The sequence below is a fragment of the Salvia splendens genome, chromosome 22 (genome assembly GCF_004379255.2).
Source record: "Salvia splendens isolate huo1 chromosome 22, SspV2, whole genome shotgun sequence".
Classification (NCBI taxonomy): Eukaryota; Viridiplantae; Streptophyta; class Magnoliopsida; order Lamiales; family Lamiaceae; genus Salvia; species Salvia splendens.
In genome coordinates, this window is record NC_056053.1 from 5998726 (window position 1) to 6021567 (window position 22842).

Genomic DNA, 22842 nt, shown 5'->3' on the forward strand with positions numbered 1-22842 from the left:
TTGAATAAATTTCCCTCATAAGTCTCTTTATAACAGTCTAAAATTTGAACAAATCTCGCTTACTTAGACCATCTCCAACCATTTACACCATACCCAAACCCATTTTCGAGTATACTTCACACCAAAAAGTAGTTTTACCCTAACCATTTACACCAAATTCAAAATTTACACCATTTTTGAGTTTTTGTCTCACAAAATTTTTGCAATAGCACCATATTTGGTATTGTTTCACAAAAAACACCAAAAATGGGTTTGAGTTTTGGTGTATGGTTGGAGAAGATTTCTACACCAAAACTCATTTTTGGAGTATGGTTATAGATGGTACGGTGTTATTAATAGTCACATGTAGTATTGTTTCGTTTCAATGTAGTTGGGGCTTTCTATCAGACACATAATTTAAAAAATTGATGTTCAAATAGTAAAATAGAAAGAGAATTAAGTATAAAAGAAAAAGAAAATTGATGTTTAAATAGTAAAATAGAAAGAGAATTAAGTATAAAGAAAAAGAGAGAATGGAGTATGAGGATACAGAGAATAAATTAGGAAAAAAAATAAAGTTTATAAAAAAGAACATGACTACTATTTTGAGACTTTTCAAATAAACGCAACTCAACTATCTTGGGATAGAAGTAATAACTTGGGAAGGTGGAGTATCATTTGATTCTATCATGTATTTTAGGTTTATACTCCCTCCGTCCTTGAAATTTTGTCACACTTCTTTTCTACACTCATTTTGTAAAAATAATACTACTTCCGTCCCGCATTAAGAGTCCACATTTGACTCGGTATGGATTTTAAGAAATGTAAAGGAAAATGAGTTAAAAAGGTTAGTGGAGTAAATGGTCCCACTTTATACATTAGTTTTATAATAAAATGTGTGTGATAATGAGTTAGTAGAATGTGTGGTCTACTTACTATTTATAGTAGTAAAAGTGAAAGTGGACTCTTATTGTGGGATGAACTAAAATGGTAAAAATGGATTCTTATTGTGGGACGAAGGTAATAATAAATAGTTAGAGTGGAGAGAGTGGAGAGTAAGAGAGAGAATTATTTAGTTAAAACTTTTCTCTACATTATTCTGTCTCTTACTTTATCATTCCTTCACTTTAATTATTTATTATTATTTTTACAAAACGAGTGCAGAAAAGAAGTGTGAAAAAATTTAAGGGACGGATGGAGTATATATCTTATTTGAATTAGGATTAATTTTCATATGAGTATTTTTTAGGGATATGTGTTTTACTGTGATTAGAAGTAGGGATTTTTATTTTGCATGTATATTGAACTGCTATCTAACTAAATTGTACTCCCCCTACTCTATAAGAATATGAGCAACTGATATAACACAAGAATTAAGACAAAAATGGTAAAGTAAGAGAAATGAGGAGAAGGCTAATTAAAGTAGTATTAGTGGATAGCGGAACTCTTATTATTAGTAGTGTTTAATGTTGGTATAAGCAGTAAATAAGTTAATGTATAAAGGTAATAAATTAGGATAATTTTTCAAAAGTAGAATGCACATATTTTTATAGGACGAACGAAAATAAAGTGTACGTTATTTTTATGGAATGAAGGGAGTATCCAACAATTATATACTGAAATATTGACATTGCATCAAACTTTAATAACTAATTTGATACATATATTACGATTTAATAAATTAAACCTACCTATTCATAACCTATGTAGAAAATTCAAATTGCAACTACATGGATGCCTCGTCATTGCCATATATGGAAAGTCTACTCTCTATGAATTATGGTGTTTAATTAAATCAAGGGACATGATCACTTGATTTTTTCAAAAAGCTTCAACCTATCATCACCCAAGTTAGAGTTGTAAGCTGATTTCTTGTATTCGGACCAAGTGAATTCCTCGTACAAGCTTTCTTCACCTTCCTCCATTAATGAGCATAAAGGTACAATCTTTTCATCCAATGGTGGCCCTCCAAAATATATCATTGACACCCTTGATTTGAGGCAATTTGTCACCACTCTATGCTTCACACTCTTAAATCTTCCATTGGTCATCACCTGCATACAACCAACCCCATCATTTTATTACATCTAGAGTTTCCCTATATTTCCATTTCAATTTACCGTCATATAAGCAAATTGAGCTAGGGACTCTGATTCTTTATGATTTTTAATAATTGATCATATTTGTGTATCTACTCCATACTATCTCTAAAAATAAGGAGTTTGTGGACAACAAAAGTTTTAATAGTACAAAATAGATAAATTAGTAAAGAGATAAAAAAAGATTGATTGAAATATTATCAGTATAGCACTCATAAAAGATGAAAAACCTTGTCTAAACAAAAATGGATTCATTTTATATAACAGATCAAATTGGTAAAGGAAGACTATTATTTACATACTATTACTAATGTGTGGGACGGAGGTAGAAATAAATTACGTAAAAGAAGAGTTAGAATCACTAGACCTGACACAGATGCTCCGACACATCTCTACTTTTATTTGAAGTTTGATACAATAAAAAGAATAAAGATCTATATAGTTATACATCCGTCCCATAAAAATAGAAACTCTTATCCTTTTTCGGTCCATCACTTAAAAATTAAAACTTTCTATTTATGAAATATTATTTAGATGAGACTCATTTTCCACTAATACACTTTTCTTTCTATCTCTCTTACTTTCCTAATTTTGCATTAAAATCTATGCCGTTTTAAATTTTATTTTTTTAGGGGACTGAGGAGTATTTTTTTATAAAAAAATATCTAATTAAATTGATAATGACAAATCCAATACTGGCCGGGCCCAGTTAAAAAAGTCTGACGGCAATCGGAAATCTGCATGAAAACTATAGTTGAATAAAAGGCAGTTATATTTTCACAGAGCAAAAAGTGAGGTCAATTTATTAGGCATAATGTGATTCTCTATTTACCTGAAGAGAATCTCCAACACTAAAGAAGAAAGAGGTTTGATCAGATGGGACCGAGGCCCATGAACCATTTTGCAGCCGAATTTCGAGGCCCGGTGCGTTGCAAGATCTCAAAACCGACATTATTTGAGGGTCCGTGTGCTCACCAAATCCGATCAAATTCCAGCCACTCAATGCCTCAAGATTCGGGCACGGCCGGTAGTGATTCAGCCGGAAACACGAATCGCTCTTCTCGTCCCCTACGAGGCCGCTTAGGCAGCCCCTCGGCCCAATTCCCAGCTCCCCGGAAATCATCTCCAAAACTCCCTTCAGCATTTTTGCCACGGCTGAGATATACTCACCCGCAGCAAACCTCATAAAACCATCCCACATCGGAGAATTAGAAATGTACAAGTAATATATACTACATTCGTACATGAAAAATAGACTAGTTTTACCATTTTGAGCCGTCTAGCAAAATTAGAACAATTTCTAAATATAGAAAGTTTTGAACATTAAAATACTACTCCCTTCGTCCTTTATTAAATGTCTCATATCTGATCGACACAAGGTATAAGAAATTGTTTAACTTTTTAAAGTAAGGTAGGAGAAAAAGTTAGTGGAATGTGAGACCTACTTTTATATGTTGGTTTTATAATAAAATGTGAGTGAAATGAACTAGTGGAATGTTTGGTCCATTTACCAAATATAGTACACTAAAAGTAAAATATAGCATTTATTGACGGAAGGAAGAAAAAGGAAAAATGAGACATTTAATCGTGGACTGAGGGAGTACTAATAATGTGGACCCCACACAATCCACTAACACTACTTTTACCTTACTTTTTCCTCTTCTCTCTTACTTTACCAATTGCACGTTAAAACTCGTGTTATACACAACTATGTTTATATTTGGTGGACGGAGGTATTATGTCCAATTCCTATTAATATACTCCCTCCGCTTTTTAAAAACAGCAACTATTTCTATTTTAGGACATGAACCCCACAATCCACTAACTCTACTTTCTTTACTTTTTCTCTTTCTCTCTCTTACTTTACTCATTTTTCTTTTCATCTCACTTACTTTACCAATTTTTCTCACTTATTTTACCAATTGTCCATTAAACCTGTGCCGTTTTAAATGTTTCTATTTTTTGAATACAGAGGGAGTATGAGATATTTTAGAAAGTGTCACAATAATAAAACTATGAGCACTTATTCTCGAGCGTACAATATCATACTAATGTGAATTGTTTTACCAGAGGTTTTCTGAAATGGCGGGAAAATGGGGCTTATGGAGCATGAGACCGGGGCGGGTGGAGAGGAGGAGGTATTCGACCCAGCCGGTGTCACCGTTGGGCCCAATTCTCGTGTTGCCGTAGCCGAACGGGCTGGCCGGGCCTGACCTGTCCTTTTCTTGCTGCGGCAGTGCGAAGAAGTCGACAGCCTCCGATTCCAACACGGCCACCAGCTCCGGTGAGATTCCGTGATTGACAGCCTTAAAAAATCCAAACTCTCTGCAGGCTTCGACGATGAGCTTCTTGGCGGTGATGGCATCGGACATATCCACGACGGGAACTCCGGTGAATATATCAGTGGTGGATTTGCATGTTTGGAAGTTGGCCAAGTCGGTATGAACAACTTTTTTGGATAAAACCACCATGTTTTTGTGAGAGAGAGAGAGAGAGAAGTGTGTGGATTATTGGAAATGTTTGAGAATTTATAAGGAAAGAACAATAATTGATCCAATATTTATTCAAATATCTATATTCCACTTTAATTTTCGTGTTTCATTTTGTTGGGCTTTCGATTGTCCTCTTCTTTAATTATTATGTTACAATATAAGGTTATTAATTAGAATTACCAAGTTCAAGTAGGGTTAATTTGTTTAAGAGTTAATTAATAGTGTCAATTTATCCATATTTAGGGTAATTATTTAAAGTTAGTAGTAAGTTTTTGTGACATTATTAATTCGGATTGATTACATAATATTATTATTTAGAGTGAACTGCACCAAAAGTCTCTAACTTTTCGCTGTGTAACAGCAGAGACCCCTAACTTTTAAAAATCTCACCAGATGGATCTAACAAAATATGTAATCACAAAACGTGTATATTTTGCCATTTTTCGGACGAAAATGCCCAAATAGGTTGAAGGGCAGTTTAGACCTTTTACGTACTACACTTGCTCCCTATGCCTGCACATAGTCTGCATGTGCAGGGGCTGTCTTGTCAAACAATATAGTCTTCATAATTCCATTCTCCTAATTGATGTAGCCGTTTGGTATAAATGCAAACGTACTGTGGCTTTTACATTGGAGGAAGTTAGGTAATGGTGTAGTACTCCATATAGAATTAATTGGCTCTGAATTTCGATTATGTTAAATAAACTCTGTGCGGTCCTTTCTCATCGAGAAAATAACATGGGTTATCAATTTATTTTGCAAATTAAACAACGGACATAGATAAATACTTATTCCAATTTCTAAAAAATAAAGAATTTGGAAGACCTGTGCTGTAAGTTCTAATGTGAAATTTATTATATGGGACAGATATGAAAAAAAGTGTGAGTGAAGTATTACTCTGGAAAATGGTCAATTGGTAATAGAAAGAAAATTATCAAAAATAGAAATACATAATTAAAATATATATACATATATAAGTGAACTACTTTTATTGGAGCAAACAAATGTGCCCAGCAGAAGAATAGGATTTTAGTCACGTATGAAGATGAAAGTCCGATGGGATGTTGTGCCACAATATCCCTTTTAATTTTTATAAAAATTGATTTGGATTCATAATATTTATATTTTTAATGCTGCAATTCCCATGTTAAAATAGTAAGTATATATTCAAAAAGTTATTTGTGTTTTTAAAAGCTACTAGTACTACATTAAAGTGGAAAACGTACCATTTAATAAAAAAATGTAAATAAGGACAAATGCTTATTTTATTTTTATTACTATGATTTATTTAAATTTCATTAGTCAACTTTATTATACTGTACCATATTAATAGATGATCTTATCCTAACAATTTGTCAACAACAATGCCATATAACATTAAAAAGGGAATTGAATAATCAATGGTTTCGAAAATACTTGAACTGAGTCAAATAAATATGAAATGAAAACAAAAAATTGCGGGTGAAATGAAACTAAACTTCGGCTTAATAAATTACAATGCAGGTCCGAGCGTGGGAAAAAATAGGGGACAAGAACCATGCTTTGCTGTCACATCAATTACTTTCGCAGGTCCCATCAACAGTGCATGCAGCAGTGGCGGCCATACAAAAGGGCGGTTTTGCCCTTCCAAGCCCTGAGGTTGTTATGGTCCGAAAAAACACGATTTGTGATTACATATTTTGTTAGATCCCTCTGGTGGGATTTTTAAAAGTTAGGGGCCTCTGCTGTTACACAGCGAAAAGTTAGGGCCTTTTGATGCAGTTCACTCTATTATTTATAGTGTGGGTTAGACGTCACCACGGTTCCGGAACCGGCGGTTCACGGTTCGGAACCGCCGGTTCCGGTTCAATAAATTGATGAACCTGAACCGGCCCGGCCAAGGTGTGGCGGTTCCGGTTCGTGAACCGTGGAACCGCCGGTTCAAGTGAACCGTGGAACTGCCGGTGATTGGCCGGTTCCGGGCCGGTTCGGCCGGTTCGGCGGTTCGTTTTGATTTTTTTTTTTTTTTTTGCATTTTGTAAATTGTAATTCAAGTTTAAAATGTAAAAAAACTTGCGTAAATAACATTAGAATGAAGCGATGTACAAATTTAATTTTATTGATACAAATTACAACTTCAAAATTACAAATTACAACTTTAAAATTACAAATTACAAGTTAAAATTTACAAATTACAACATAAAAATTAGAAATTACAACTTCAAAATTATAAATTACAAAAGACTTAAAGTCTTCATTACAATTTACAAAATTACATATTCGAAATAAAGGGGAGAAAAAAGAAATAAAGGAAAAGGACTTGAGCTCAACTTAAATTTAAACTTAAATTTAAAATTTAAGTTGAAATATAAGTTGAGATGCCTACGTATCCTCAATGCTCAATTGCATTTTGGAATCAAAGTCCACGTAGTTCTCTTACCTTGCTTACCTATTTGGCTTGATCGGAAGTATTGGCGCCTACTCTTCTTCGTCGGGGAAGTAGTCTTGGTCGGGTTGTACTACTAGTTTGTCCCAATCCGGTTCTTGGTCTCTAATTTCGGCGGAGCACCAATCATCAAGTAACATGGTGGCTTCCATGTTTTGTCCGGTGAGCCTACTTCTTCGGTCGTCCAAGACGTTGCCTCCAACACTAAAGGCGGACTCGACGGCGACAGTGGAAGCCGGAACCGAAAAGATCTCCTTGGCCATTGATGCAAGGATGGGAAAATCTTTCTCGTGTGAAGACCACCAATCTAGGACGTCGATTTGTTGGGGAACGGGACCTCCTTCTTCTTCATTGAATGAAAAGTGTGAGTCTAAATATAAATCTAACTCACTTACCGAATGTGCCGTCCTTCCTCCGTTGCTCGCCTTCCCACCTCCTCCGCAACTTTACTTGTAATCGAAGAGCGGCTCGCCTTCCCACCTCCTCCGCAACTTGTGCTCTAGAAGGGGCACGACGACGACGAGAGTCACTTTGATCTTGGGCAATTCCCTTGCCCCGATCACCACCACGACGAGATGAAGACATGATATTATGGAAATTGGAAGTAGAGAATAGAGAGTAGTGTTTATGTGATATTAACGTAAACAAGAACAACGTGAGTAAATTATGAGCGCAAATAACGTAAACAACTTGAGAGAAAGAGGATGGAGAATAGAGAAATTGAGATTGAGAGAGAAATTCTTATCAACACAAGAATGGGGTAAGTAGAAAATGAAGATGAGGGGGTATTTATAGGGGAAAAATGTGATTAAAAAAGAAAAAAAAAGAAAAAATTTCAAATTTTTGAAATCCGGCGGAACCGCCGGTTTACCGCCGGAACCGCCGGTTTACTCGTTGAACCGCCGGTTTTTGGTCAGAAACCGCCGGTTTCGTGTTTTCTGACAAAAACCGGCGGTTTCTGACCCGGTTTCTGAAAAGGCTACGTCTAGGCCGGTGGTAGCCTGAAAAGGTGTCGGAACCGCCGGTTACGGTTCGCAAATTTCATGAACCTGAACCGGCCCGTCGGAACCGCCGGTTCCGGTCACGGTTCGGAACCGCCGCCGACGGTTCCGGTTCCGGTTCGGAACCGCCGGTGACGGTTCCGGGCCGGTTCAGCCGGGCCGGTTCGGTTTGGTGATGTCTAGTGTGGGTCAGTGAATTGGCCTACTGGTAGTATGATAAAGTTTGAAGTCAAAGGTATTAGGTTTGAGTCTTTTAAATTTTTGTTTAATTTCCTATTAATAATAATTTATTATATTTCAAATAAAACTATGTGAATTTCATATACGATCTAGACAAACGATAAAATGGTCTTAAATTTTATAATTTAAACAAAAATAGATACACAAGAACTTCCGATAAACCACTCAAACAATTTAGGCCCCCTTTCAAATTCAGCTAAATCATACTACTAGGTTGTATGTTCCAGTGACATCTCGTCTAGCTACCAAGACACAACTCCAAAAGTTTCTAAGATCAGTGCCCTCATATTAAACATCAATATATGAAAAAGAAATACTTTCAAATCATAAAATTCATCAGTATAAGTCCCCCCGTAGATATAAGAAGACTAATAATATCATTACAAAGAAAATCATAAACAGAATAGAAATAATAAACAATAAAAGTGGATCAATCTTGTGATTTTTTTTATATTATGTACATTCCTTACTTTACTTGATCTTCTCAAGAATCAGAAAGTTTGTGATATAATGGATCCTTAACAATGTTAAATTCATGGACAGATTATAGCTCCTTGGATGACGGATCATATTCATAGAAATCCATCCCCAGATGAGTTATTTATCCTTCCAAAGATGCCCTAACTTACTAGGTTGAGTGGAGATATATGGAGTCCTCTAGATGACATGACTTGGTCAAGTTGCTTGGTTGCACTAACTAAGTAAATAATGCTCGTATCAGTAACTCTCTCTTGTTTGCGCTGTTTTCATAAATGGGTTTTAACTTTCTATACATTAATCAAAATGAAACGTGCAACATATCCATATAAAACTCTTTTGAAGGCGAAAGATTGGTGTTCTTGAGGGCCACTCTTCACTCTAGACCATTTTTTTCTTCAAATCTCAACAGTCAAGACACTCGAAATTGGTAGAATATTAAACAAAAATAATAAAAACTAGTCAAAACCCAAACAAAACAAGATAGATAAATCTATCCCTAAAAATACATAAACTACGAGCGAATCAAGCTATGATATAATGAAATTCGAACTTTATTATTACATTCATCTTCATATATATCCATTTCACCTTTTGGTAATCTCAAAAGAGACATAATTAGAATATAGTACTATTCAAGTTGTGGCTTGTGGGCTCCTATGTGGAAACTTCATTATGTCGATCAGAGAATTTCGTTTTCTAAGAGGTGGAAACACATCGTCAGGAAAGGAGGAAATGATTTAATGGATATGGATCTACTGTTGCAAGAATTATAACTATGAGTGGTAGAAGTTTATTTGAGGATGGTGTAGTTTTGTTACTCTAATCAATAATTATTCACAAGGGAGCTATTCATATAATCTCTATAAGTGACACATTTTTTTGGGTTGTCCCACTCCAAATGACACATTTCTAAATCTGTAATCACCACTCTCTCCACTGGCGGATCCAGTATAGGACAGGGGTACAACTGTACCCAAAAACTTGATATGTTAAGTATATATTGTAATATTATTTAAAATGAAGCTAAGTAGTCCAGCGGTAGAGTGTTGCTCGTTCTCTTCAACAACAACCAGGGTTTGAATCTTGGCTATTGCATAATATTTTGATTTTCTTGCATTTTATTTATTGTCCTTCCTTCTTGGATTTCATTTTCTTGTATTTTATTTAGATGGTAGTAAGTAGTAGTATTCCTTTTTTTTTCTACTGCATTTAATTCATTAATCTACTTTCTATTTGTGGAGTAGTTATTATATTGTTATTTATTTTGAAAATATTATTTTTATCTATATGCGACTTTGCAGTATTTATAGTTATGATAAAATTTCTTTTGTTTTGAAAAGAACTGAATTTTTCTTGAATCATTATTATATTCCTATTTATATACTATTACGAATAATTTATCAATTGTTTAGTGATTATATTTTTTTATTTTTTAGAAATAGTTTAACTTTATTCAAATAATTTATGTTCAAAAGATTTAGTATTTTTTTTATTATGTAATTAGTATATTTATATCTATATAAATAATTTATAATTAATAAAAATATTCATATAAAAACTAATAAAATGGAAGAAAAGTGATAGATCAAAGTGTAAAGTTTCAATGTATATGTCGTACCCCCAAATTAAAAATCTTAAATCCGCCACTGACTCTCTCTCTCTCTCTTACTTTATTTCCTTCACTTTATTTGCAAAATAACACTACATAGTACACAAAATTCAATACCGAATTAGAAAATGCTCCACTTAGACTGAGACGATGGGAGTAATAATTTATATACTCGGCACTCTATGAAACTTTATTAATGGACTGGCCTGTTAAAAGCTAGTACTTCTATAAGATCACATATTAGAGACTTTGGGGTTTTTGTGTGTGTGTGTGGGTATTAGCTTAGTTGTAGAGTGGTTAATGCATGAGGTTAAAGATTGCAAGTTCGAATGCATAATGACGGGACCTTTAAATATCTGCATCCGCTAATTAAAAAAAAGGAGACTTTGGGCTTTTGTGCAGACTATTTGACTCCACATTAAGAGGCCCAACTTAGTAGGCCACAAGAGACCCATTTACATATGACTATCAAACCCCAATGGATGAGTAACTTGTTTCATATGTCTAGCTCCACATAAACATTGTTAAATAAATTCGTTTAATACTATTCATTAGTAAACGAGCTTAATTTATAAATCATAATTCTAATAAATAAATTAGTTTATTCATAAAAATAGATAAAATCATTATTAATGATTATCAGTAATATCATATTTTGACACAAGCTTATTTGACGAACTTGCTCATAAACTCAAATACTCTGATGTTATAATGAGCTAAACCCCGACTTATTTAGTTGACGAACTTGCTCATGAGAGCATCCACGATAGGATGGACATCTCAATAGCCTAGCACATGGACATTCCAAAAATACCTCATGCCACGTCATAAGGACATCCCACTGCACTGCGACATTCGACTGCACAATAATAGCCTAGCACTAGGACTAGCCGACGCCCTAGCCAATAAAACAAATTGAAAAATACAATTAATTTATTTTAATTGTTGGTGTTTATCAAATATACAAAAAATAAGTGCAATGAGTTGTAAATATTAGTATAAATAAAAAAGTAAAATAAAAAAAAAAATCGGGACGTCCGTGCAATAGCGGACATCCGCCTGGGACGTCCATCACCTGCTAGGCGGTTGCAATAGTGGACGTTCGCGACGGACGTCCTGCTAGGCAGTCTCACGTCCGCCAGAACGTCCGCTATTGCGGATGCTCTAAGTCAAATAGTCAAATGTTACGGTCTCATATTTACTGTTACAATATAAATAATTGGAATAAAAATATTTCATGCAATAATTTAGAAATGATTATTTAATTTAATTTGCCTTAAGATAATGAGGGCAAAGATTTTGATAAAGGGACGAAGATGAATAATTTGGAGGCTTGTGATTCTAATCTATCAGAGTGCAAGCTTGGCCTCTTTTACCTTTCCACTTTATTCCAAAATATGAAAATAATAACAAACTATGGAAATTAGCATTTGAATTTTACATATGTTACTTAAATTCACACACTATTAATTAATTGATTCATTAATCCATATCCATATTCTAACCTAAATTTACAAGCTTTTTTTAAGATGAGAACATGGTGGGGGACCATTGCCAATGCCTATGCAGCCGAATACTACCTTGGGCCAGCCTGCAGTTGGAAGTTTGTTTGTTATAATTCTTTCAAGAACCATCGAAAATTCCGAATGTCTACATTGGAATTTTCTCAAAACCTATTAATAATTGTTTCAAAATAAACACCCGTCTCACAATAAGAGTCCTATTTTTTTGCCGTTTTCGTCCGTCCCACAATAAGAGTCATATTTCACTTTTACCATAAATAGTAAATAAGTCTGACATTCCATCAACTTATTCTACTCACATTTTATTATAAAACTAATATAATATATATATATATATATATATATATATATATATATATATATATATATATATATATATATATATATATAAGTGGGACCTACATTCCGTTAAAATTCAACTTACTTTCTTTACATTTCTTAAAACTCGTGCCCAAATCAAATATGACTCCTATTTGAAATAACATTTGAGGAAAATACAAATAAAGAAAGGGTATGTCCTTAGAAAGATTGTTTTCATGGAGAAACATACGACTTGTCTCCAATCCAAAATCCTCTGTTTCTCTCTCTTCTACCTTCTCTCCGTCGTCTACCTCTCTCTCTCCTCCTCCAAATGCACTCTCCGGCCACCCTCCGCCTCCCCGCCTCCCTTCTCTTACCCTCCCTCTTATGGAGAGAACAAGCATGCCATTCCCACCACACGTTCATCTTGCAATTCCCCTGTTTTTTTCTCAGGTAGTAAAATTCACACACACACACACACACACATATATATATATATATATATATATATATATATATATATATATATATATATATATATATATATATATTTATAAGATAAAAAATGGATCTTGGGACAATTTTTACATGAATTTTATGTTTTGTTTTCAGATTACTCGGTGGTTTTGAAGAAAATGGAGGCAAATTTGATGAATTCGACGATTTTTGGTGAGAGGTCTTTGAGGTATATGCAGGGGAATGGTGAAAGTTTTGGTGGGAATTTGAGTTTGAAGGAAAGATTGTCTCATTTTGATCAATCTGATTATGGGAATGAAATCCCATGTGGTTTCTTCAAGCCATTTAAAATCTCTTATTCGGGTTAGTTTTTTATTGGATTATTTGGTTTTACATTTTGATTTTTGTGTTGTCATGCGTTTAATGGATTATTTTATTCATATTTAGATCGAACTACGATGGAGAAATGTAACGGGGTGGTAGTAGTCACGGCTATATTCAACGACCATGACAAAATCCGGCAACCTAGGAATCTAGGGCCAAAAACCTCGGACCGTGTGTGCTTTTTCGTGTTTGTAGATGATGCAACGATTAAGGGTTTGTATTTGTACAATGTGATTTCAAGCCAAACTAAGGAGAACAAGATTGGCGTGTGGAGCATTGTTAGGGTTTCGGGTGAGGGTTTATACAAGAACCCTGCAATGAACGGGGTGATACCGAAGCACTTGGTTCATCGGCTCTTCCCAAACACAAAGTATAGTGTTTGGGTGGACGCGAAGCTCCAATTAACTAATGATCCACTACTTTTGATTGATGCCCTCATTGTGGGCCCTGGTGTCGACATGGCCCTCTCGAGGCACCCTTATTTCGTGCACACGATCGAGGAGGCCATGGCGACAGCGAGATGGAAGAAGTGGAGGCATGTTGATGAATTGAGAATGCAAATGGAGACTTATTGTGAGAATGGTTTGCAACCTTGGCACTCAAACAAGTCTTATCCCACAGGTATATTTTTTTGTCTATGTTTTTTAAAGAAAATTGATTCGGTCCAACAAAATGATAGGTTTATTGATTTTCTAAACACGATATTTGTAAGAGTATTGAAAATTTAGCACGATATGTGTCAAAATATATTTATTATAAAATCGAATATAATAAGTACTCCACTATGTTTGAGACATAATGTAATTAATGAAATCGTACTTCTTTAAGTAATTGAGGGAAATTATAGTCAATCATGTGGAACCTAACTTTCACATTTTAAATACTCTTTAATAGATATTATGTGCCAAGCCATGTTGCACGTCATGTATAAACTTTCCTATCAATGAAATAAAATAGCTAGAAAACCAAAATTAGATCTTCAAGCATACTATAGAGTATTCCCTAAGTAAAGCTTCTTCCTATGAGTGTTTTTGGACTATCATTACATATAATTTGCTTTTCTCCTTCCATAATCTTCTTTCCTTACCTAATCCAAGATTCTTCTCCCAAATAAAATTAAAAATGAAAGTGTTTCTTTTTTTAGTATTTATATATAATAGTTAGCATTAGTGAAGAAAAAGAAATAAATTATGGAATATATTCTTTAAATATTAAATATAAAATAAGAAAATTGTGTGAAATATTTCGAAAATGTTATATGGCAGTTGATAAGTCTTTATTGACATAACATCAGATGTTCCGGATACTGCTCTGATCCTGAGGAAGCACGGTGCAGCCTCAAACCAATTCTCATGTCTTCTTTTCAATGAATTGGAGGCATTCAACCACAGGGATCAACTGGCATTTACATTTGTGAGGGATAAAATCACACCAAAAATTATCATAAACATGTTTGAGGTTGAAGTTTTTGAGCAAATTGCTATTGAATATAGGCACAAGCACAACCTCAAAAACTATGTGGGGCCCAATGTGACCCAAAGTTTGTTTGGCTCTGCGGGTTTTGGTAAATGTGAAGGCTATGTAATGAAGATGTTGGGCAAAAATTACATTATTGAATGATTTTTTTATTGTTTGTTACTCCCTCCGTTCCTCGTTAATAGAGACATTTCTTTTCGGCACGAAGTTTAAGAATAATGTGTTAAATGGATGGTGAAAAAAGTAAGATAGAGTAAAATAAGAGAGATGAAGAGAGAATAAATTAAAAGAGATAATTACTTTTTTGGCAAAAATAGAAATGACTTAATTTACTTGGAACTTCCTAAAATAGAAAAATGGCTCTATTAACATGGAACGGAGGGAGTACTATTCTTAACAAAATTTATTCATAGTTATAGCTACTATGCATTAGAAAAAATATTGGTGAGAGAGTTTGATTTAGCAGTGTAAATCTGGTAATTATATCTGGAATTTCAAGATCGAGAACTCTCAAGATTGTATAATAATTTTATTATTAGAAAATTAAAGGAGTGAGATAATGATATAGGTTGACCAAAAAAAAGTAAGCTTTGTTGGCAGATGGCAGTGGCTATTAGAGAATACAGTATATATTTTGGGTGGGGATCCTCTGCTGTGCTGGGGATCCTCTGCTGTGCTGAAAAGCACAGCAGCCCCTGCTGCCTCACCCCAAAAAATAAAATAATCAAATAAATAAAAATAAATTTAATTAAATAAATATATATTATTTTAATGTTTTGTGTGAGGCAGTAGGGGCTGCTGTGCTTTTCAGCACAGCAGAGGATCCCCTCCCATATATTTTACGTTTGGATTCTTGCTTTTGTGAATGTCAACTAATCTTTAGAGAAGATAATTTATCTTGGGAATCTTCAATCCACTGCACTGTTTTAACTTTTAAAGTAGATACTCCACTTTTAATATAAAAATAAGGACACTTTCTTTTTTTATCTGTCCTATAATATTATTTCATTTTCATTTATGGAAAGATCTCGCAAACTCAGTACCGATATAAATAAATTTATTTAAAACTAATATCACTAAGGTCCACTACCATTAAAAACTATAATTGAAGGATGCGTTTTCCACTGACTCTTTCCACTCATATTTTATTATAAAACTAGTATATAAAATGAGACTCATATTCACTAACTTTTTTAACCCACTTTCCTTTATAATATTTCTTAAAATTCGTGGTGAAAATAAATGCCTCAAGTAACGTAGGACGCAGAAAGTATTTATTAAAATTCGTGCTAAAATCAAAGTGGACAATAATTGAAGGATGGAGGAGTACTACAATTTAAGATTGAATCATAAACTCACTCTTTGCTTACGTCCCTGAAAATATAGGTTAGTCACTGCAATATGTGTATATTTTTTTATTTTCATCCTCATGTTGTCATTGATATAGATTCTTTGGTATTATAAGAGGAAATATAATCTAAAGAATGCCTAAAATTCTGAATGCATCAATGATAGAAACTCCAATTATTTTCATTTAATACAAATTTCAACATTGCATAACTTTTAGACTTTGTCTAGATTTTATTATCACTTTCAAATTTCTCTTTTGTTTTCAACTTTTTTTTATTTGTTTCATGCATCATCTTTCTTTTGTGCACTTCACATTTTTTCAACAGTTTTCGATGCATTTAGTTTTTCTTTTCAAAACAACCACTTTTATATTCTTTTTCTACTCCTCTTTTCAACCCTTTATTCCTCCAACACTTTCAACATTGTTTTTAATTCCAAGTGTATGGATATTCACTAGGCATGCACAAGGGTCACGTACCGCCGGTTCCGGTTCATGAACCGGCGGTTCACGGTTCAGGAAATGCTTGAACCTGAACCGGCCCGCCTACCTCCCGGCGGTTCCGGTTCCGGTTCAAAAACCGCCAGTTCACCAGGCGATTCAAAACCGCCGGTTTTTTGCCTGAACCGCCGGTTCCGGTTCATGAACCGGCGGTTAAACCGAAATTAAAAAAAATATTTTTTATTTATAAAAATTGATTTTTATATTTAAAATCAATTTTTACAAACAAATGAATACAAGAAATTCGTAATAGCCCATATATATTTGATGGCTTACGAATTTAAGAAACCATTCTTGATTGTTTCTCTTTTATAGAGATATCCTTGAATGTTTTATGTTCCACTTTCGATGTGGGACAAACTCATTCTTGGTTGTTTCTCTTTTATAGAGACATCCTTGAATGTTTATGTTCCACTTTCGATGTGGGACAAACTCATTCTTAGTTGTTTCTCTTTTATAGAGACATCCTTGAATATTTTATGTTCCACTTTCGATGTGGGACAAAATCATTCTAAATTGTTTCTCTTTTATAAAAACATCCTTGAATGTTTTATGTTCCACTTTCAATGTGGGACAAAATCATGCTTGGTTGTTTCTTTTTTAAAGAGACATCCTTGAATGTTTTATGTTCCACTTTCGATGTGGGACAAAATCATTCTTGGATGTTTCTCTTTTATAGAGACTTCCTTGAATGTTTTATGTTTAACTTTTGATGTATGACAAAATATGTTGAAGTATTTTCTTTTATAACTACATGTTTAGAGCATTCATTCATCTTTTTCCAATGTGGGATACAAAACTTTCTTTTGTCTTCTATTTTTCTTCATGTTTTGTATGATATATATAAACAAAATTATTATTCAAATATATTCTTGATTGATAAAAATAAAGAATTATTGAGAAATATGATTTGTATATAGAAAATATTTATTTGTATAATAATTATGGTTAGGTTTATACAATTTGTATAAGAATTATTTTTTAATGTGTATAATATTATTTATTAGTTAACATATACATAAATTTATAAACATAAGCAAATCATTAACGATAAATAACTAATGAATAATAGTTTATGTAATAATATTTGTTATTATTACATAAACTATTATGTCCAATATTAAGTATTGATATTTTATAAATATATACATAAATAACTAATGAAATAGAATAATTTGCTTTGATCATAAATACATAAATTTATTATAGAATAATATTGGACATAATAGTTTATAAATACATAAATAATATTGGACATAAACTATTATGTCCAGTATTATTATCAATACTTAAAAAAATATCAATACTTAATAGGACATAATAGTTTATGTAATAATAACAAATATTATTTATCATTAATGATTTGCTTATGTTTATAAATTTATGTATATGTTAACTAATAAATAATATTATACACATTGAAAGAATAATTCTTATACAAATTGTATAAACCTAACAATAATTATTATACAAATAAATATTTTCTATATACAAATCATATTTCTCAATAATTCTTTATTTTTATCAATCAAGAATATATTCGAATAATGATTTTGTTTATATATATCATACAAAACATGAAGAAAATTAGAAGACAAAAAAAAGTTTTGTATCCCACATTGGAAAAAGATGAATGAATGCTCTAAACATGTAGTTATAAAAGAAAGTACTTCAACATATTTTGTCCCACATCGAAAGTGGAACATAAGACATTCAAGGATGCCTCTATAAAATAGAAACAACCAAGAATGAGTTTGTCCCACATCGAAAGTGGAACATAAAATATTCAAGGATGTCTCTATAAAATAGAAACAACCAAGAATGAGTTTGTCCTACATCGAAAGTGGAACATAAAACATTTAAGGATGTTTCTATAAAAGAGAAACAACCAAGAATGGTTTCATAAATTCGCAAGCCCATCAAATATATATGGGCTATTACGAATTTCTTGTATTCATTTGTTTGTAAAAATTGATTTTAAATATAAAAATCAATTTTTATAAATAATTTTTTTTTAATTCGGTTGAACCGGCGGTTCAAACCGCCGAACCGCCGGTTTTGAACCGCCGGTTCACGGTTCACAATTCGCCGACCCTGAACCGGCCCGTGTTAACCGGCAACCCTCCGGACGGTTAAAACCGCCGGTTCCGGTTCCGGTTCATGAACCGCCCGGTTCATGAACCGGCGGGCACGAACCGGCGGTTAACCGCCGGGTCGGTTCGGTTTGTGCATGTCTAGATATTCACTTCCCATTATTTAGCTTTCAAATAATAGGTTTAATAGTCAAAATGACTTGCTAGGGAATTTATGAAAAAAAAATTGGTCAATTATAAGTATAAAGTAGGTACGAAGGATGATCTAACTTCATCTTCTAATTCTTAAGATAACTATGCACATGCATCTTCTATGTAGACCACCTTCTCTGTCACAAGAAAGTTCAAATATGGTGGATCACATAAAGAACTTAGATCGCAAAGTAGAATTTTTTTATCTTGCAAACAAATTTTGTTAGCTCGGACCTGTGGAGAAAAACCGTACTCCCTCCGTCCGTCATTTAGAGTCTCAGTCACTTTTGCGCACTTCTTTTTACAAAAATGGTAATAAACAGTTAAAGCTTAGAGAAAATAAAGGAAGAGAGATAATAATATAGATAAGACTCTTCTCAACATTATTCTCTTTCATACTTTACCATTTCTCCACTTTAACTATTTATTATCATTTTTATAAAACGAGTGTGCAAAAGTGACCGGGACTCCTAATGACGGACGGAGGGAATATATGTTATTGTGATAGCTTAACGATATCAAAGTATGTATGTATCGTTTGACAAGTGTTCACTGAGTATTTTTGTATCCAACACTGCATGTATTTCTAAACATGTAGGTTGAGCTGAGAAGAGTGCTTGACAGATCATTGGTGATATTTCCCCCTTTATTAGGGCACTAACAATGGGAGCCCTAAATCCGGAGTCCATCTGAGCCTATCTTCATTTCCTCCTACCACGTTGAGAAGAACATTATTCTCTCTCTTACTTTACCATTTCTCCACTTTAACTATTTATTATCATTTGTATAAAACGAGTGCGCAAAAGTGACCAGGACTCCTAATGGCGGACGGAGGGAGTACATAATAAATTAATTCTTCGTTGTATCAATATTGGGAAAAACAATACAACGGAGAAGCAAATTTCAATAAAATAAAAAAAAACAAAATAAAACATCCTATATTAAAAAAACAAGAGAGAAGTAAAATTGAGATTGAGATTGGAGAGGGATGAATGTGAATTGATGGGAAATGAGGTATATATAGTAGATAAAAGATGAATTAAATTTTTTTTAAAAAAGGAGATCGGTTGGGCCGATTTATCGGCTTGGGGCGGAGCCGCAGGGGATGGGAGATAGGCCCCCTGTCCACAATGGGGGCCTTTGAGAGCCCATGGGGGGCCGATCGCTCGCCACATGCGATTGGTCCCCATTGTGATTGCCCTTAGCGCCGAGCGATTGACCCCATTGTGATTTTCCTTATTATAAATAAGACCTCTCGAATGTGCATGTGTTCATTCATGTGACCATATTCATTTCTGACGCATGCATACTAGTATTCTAGATGAACAAAATCGACTCTTATTAATCCCTGGTGATGTCTAAGATCTCCATTTCGGTCATTGCCACTGTCCATTGTTTCTACATGAATATTCATTCGTTAGCACTCCTCTTTCTATTCCCCTCTTCATATATCCCTCCTTTAGTCACAATTTCTCAAGCTTAGTTATCCTTAACAATCTATGGTCGTGATAACTTTCGTCAACACGCACTAATCACACGTTTCAATATTACTTCAGATTTCAATGATGATTATTAATTAGTACTCTCATATTGCTACCATGGTAAGCCTAGACTAGGGAATATTTTATCTGTCACAAGATACAAAGTGACAGGTATTCTTTTTTTTGGGATGTCTCACCTAGTGTGAGTTATTTTCTTTTTGGCAAAATATAGTATATGTGGAGATGTGGCCCTTATGAAGGAGGCCCAAGTGTATAAGTCCCGGGCCCAATATCCATTACCTGAAGTGTTGGCCCAATTCCTAACCCTAGCTACGTGTCAGTGTGTGACTAGTGTATTCTCACCGACTCCATTTAGAGTATGAGAGACTCCTCACTTCTCTCATTCGATACTTTACTCTCTCTCTCTCTCTCACCCTGCTGCGACTTCTGCTTTCTCTCTTAGATCTAGGGTTTTCTCTCTAAATGATTCACCTTCTCTCTGTGAAATCTTGAGTGTTCCACCTTCTTCCTTCTTCTTCTATGTGAGTGTGAAGGTGATTGGTGGTGGTAGGTGAACTTCGGGAACCTTTGGTTTTTGGTCCTCGGTTGTGAATGGATGTTTGGTTTCATGTGCTCTGAGATAGATTAGTGAGACCGTTAGAGTGTTTGTGGTGTTCTTGAGGTTTCTGTGGAAAGCCTCATGTTCAGTGATGGATCTAGGGTTCTGGTGTGACTTTCCTTGATTGACTGTGGTCGATCTGTGTTCTCCCTATTAGAGTTTATATACTAGAAATCACCTTTCGAGTGATTGAATACTTTAAAAACTCTTATTTTATTTTCCAAGGAATAAAACAAATTATTTTTGTCATGATGTTGTTATGTTTTACATTTAATGGATGTTTATTACATATTTAAATGTATAAGAAACTTAACAAAGTCTAAGTGTTTGTTTTAGTAGACTGGTTGTGGGCGACGTTCACTTTAAGGTAACACGGTCAGTTCTGAACAAAGAAAAATAAGAATTTCACAACCCAGATAGGCCTAGACTACCTATCGTGAAAGGTTGCAATGTCAGTCCGCATATTTCTAAGCCTTACTGAAATAAGATGACATTGGTGCGGTAGAGCACTGAAGGGATCTAACAGCGAGACGAGTCTTTATGCTATCTACTGAAAGATGAGGTCTTGATAATTATTTATTCTTAATCAATGTATGTTAGCATTGAACATACGATATTGATTATGCATTACTTTGACTTATCAAATGGTGCGGGTTTTTCGCAACTCAATAATCCTGATATATTGGGTAGTGGTGATTAATATCTAGCGGTGCAAAGATTGCTATTATATTGAATCATGCGCGAGGTGAGTCTCGTTTGATAATGTCCTCAAGAGGAGTTTGAAACAAGGTTTTATTATTCAGAACCTAGCTAGTTGGAATTTGATTATTCCATGAATAATAAATAAGCGTTTCTTGCTAAGTCCACTCTTCTAATTAATAAGATGTTAATTAATAAGTCCATAGCAGACATTAATCAATTAATGGACATTTTTCTATCTTAAGCGCGGGAAATGAACAACAAACAACGGAAACCTAGATTACTTGTAATTTCGGATTTGGATGGGCAGTGCAATATTATTTCTGTAGTGACTGCTAATAATATTCCAATATAAGTTTGTATTAAATTGTGAGTTTAATTTAATTAGTAAAAAGCTAATTGGGGGAGGTCATATCCAAAACCTTCCATAGATCCCTGACTGGACCCAATATGTAACTTACTATAAATAGGAGAATAAAGGAGCCATAAAATACACTTAATTATTTTCTAAAATTTTCGTCCCTCTCCCTTTTTCTATATGGGACGAAATTTCTCTCTCTATCTCTCTTTCTCTCCCCTATTCGTGAGGGGTTTATGTCTTCTTTATTTAAGTCCTAGTATCCTGGTGAGATCATCACACACTGATATCATAATACAGTTCGGGAATCAGTCAGAAGATCTATGGTTTAGTACTCGACATCTTCACAAGGAGAAGTAGCGAGCAATCTTCGATTCTTTGAAAAATCATTAAGGAATAATTCCTACTCCATGTTTTAAGTTTCAATTATACTTAAAGCATGTTTTAATTCAAGTTATGAGCATGATACATGTGATAATTGCGCGAATAGAATTTGTCTAAATAATCTGCCAAATAGATCAATTATCTGAGTTGTTTTCGCGCTTCCGCTGCCAACCCCTTCACTCCCTTTGTGCAAATCGGAGTTGGCTAGATATTTGATGGCCGGATATAATAGATCTATGTAGTTGTACCTGGTGCAACTTGAGCCACATTTAATCTTTGATTTCTACTCTTAATCTTCGATTTCTGCTAGTTACTTTGTTCTTGGTAGTTATTAATTGGGTTTTGAAATTACTAACGGTTTATTTAGTGTTTCAGGAGCTATCATACTTGGTTGCTGGTATTACTTGTAGATATTGTATCAGATCTGTTTTGTGAGGGTTGATCTCCTCAAATTTACAGTAGCAATACCTTGATTGTATCTAGCCTTCGGTTGATCGATACCTAACCGTACAATTATTCCTTTTTTACTTTATTATCCATTCAGACATATATTTTATTCTTTCTCCATTAACTCTCTACTCATCATTTTCTTGAATTTAGTACTACAAAACGGAAGGAATATAAGTAAATTTTTTATTCAAGACTTTAGATTTTAGTTTGGGCTAAATTCCGATCATATTTTCAACTATAGTAAAAATCGGGA

The 22842-nt window shown here is 33.9% G+C and overlaps 2 protein-coding genes across 2 annotated transcripts; one reads left to right on the forward strand and one right to left on the reverse strand.

Moving 5' to 3' along the window:
- Window positions 1-1578: 1578 nt before the first annotated feature.
- LOC121786308 (gibberellin 2-beta-dioxygenase-like) lies at window positions 1579-4556 on the reverse strand. The gene is made up of 3 exons (XM_042184916.1): window positions 4146-4556; window positions 2911-3259; window positions 1579-2033 (listed from the first exon to the last, which is right to left on the reverse strand). The coding sequence occupies exons 1-3, from the start codon at window positions 4547-4549 to the stop codon at window positions 1788-1790; spliced, it is 999 nt and encodes a 332-aa protein (XP_042040850.1). The 5' UTR covers window positions 4550-4556; the 3' UTR covers window positions 1579-1787.
- Window positions 4557-12384: 7828 nt separating this feature from the next.
- Window positions 12385-14626, forward strand: LOC121786643 (probable hexosyltransferase MUCI70). The gene is made up of 4 exons (XM_042185275.1): window positions 12385-12601; window positions 12761-12967; window positions 13052-13609; window positions 14283-14626. Exons 1-4 carry the CDS (start codon window positions 12385-12387, stop codon window positions 14606-14608), a joined length of 1308 nt encoding a protein of 435 aa, XP_042041209.1. The 3' UTR covers window positions 14609-14626.
- The last annotated feature ends 8216 nt before the right edge of the window (window positions 14627-22842 follow it).

Bases quoted from the DNA above. Each gene is read 5' to 3' on its own strand.
- LOC121786308 (XM_042184916.1), bottom strand. From the start codon at position 4,549: ATGGTGGTTTTATCCAAAAAAGTTGTTCATACCGACTTGGCCAACTTC. The intron at 3,260-4,145 runs GTAAAACAATTC...TGGTTTTATGAG, and splicing joins GCCATTTCAGAAAACCTCTG to GTTTGCTGCGGGTGAGTATA. The intron at 2,034-2,910 runs GTAAATAGAGAA...GGTTGTATGCAG, and splicing joins GTGTTGGAGATTCTCTTCAG to GTGATGACCAATGGAAGATT.
- LOC121786643 (XM_042185275.1), top strand. From the start codon at position 12,385: ATGGAGAAACATACGACTTGTCTCCAATCCAAAATCCTCTGTTTCTCT. The intron at 12,602-12,760 runs GTAGTAAAATTC...TTTTGTTTTCAG, and splicing joins TTCCCCTGTTTTTTTCTCAG to ATTACTCGGTGGTTTTGAAG. The intron at 13,610-14,282 runs GTATATTTTTTT...ACATAACATCAG, and splicing joins AAACAAGTCTTATCCCACAG to ATGTTCCGGATACTGCTCTG.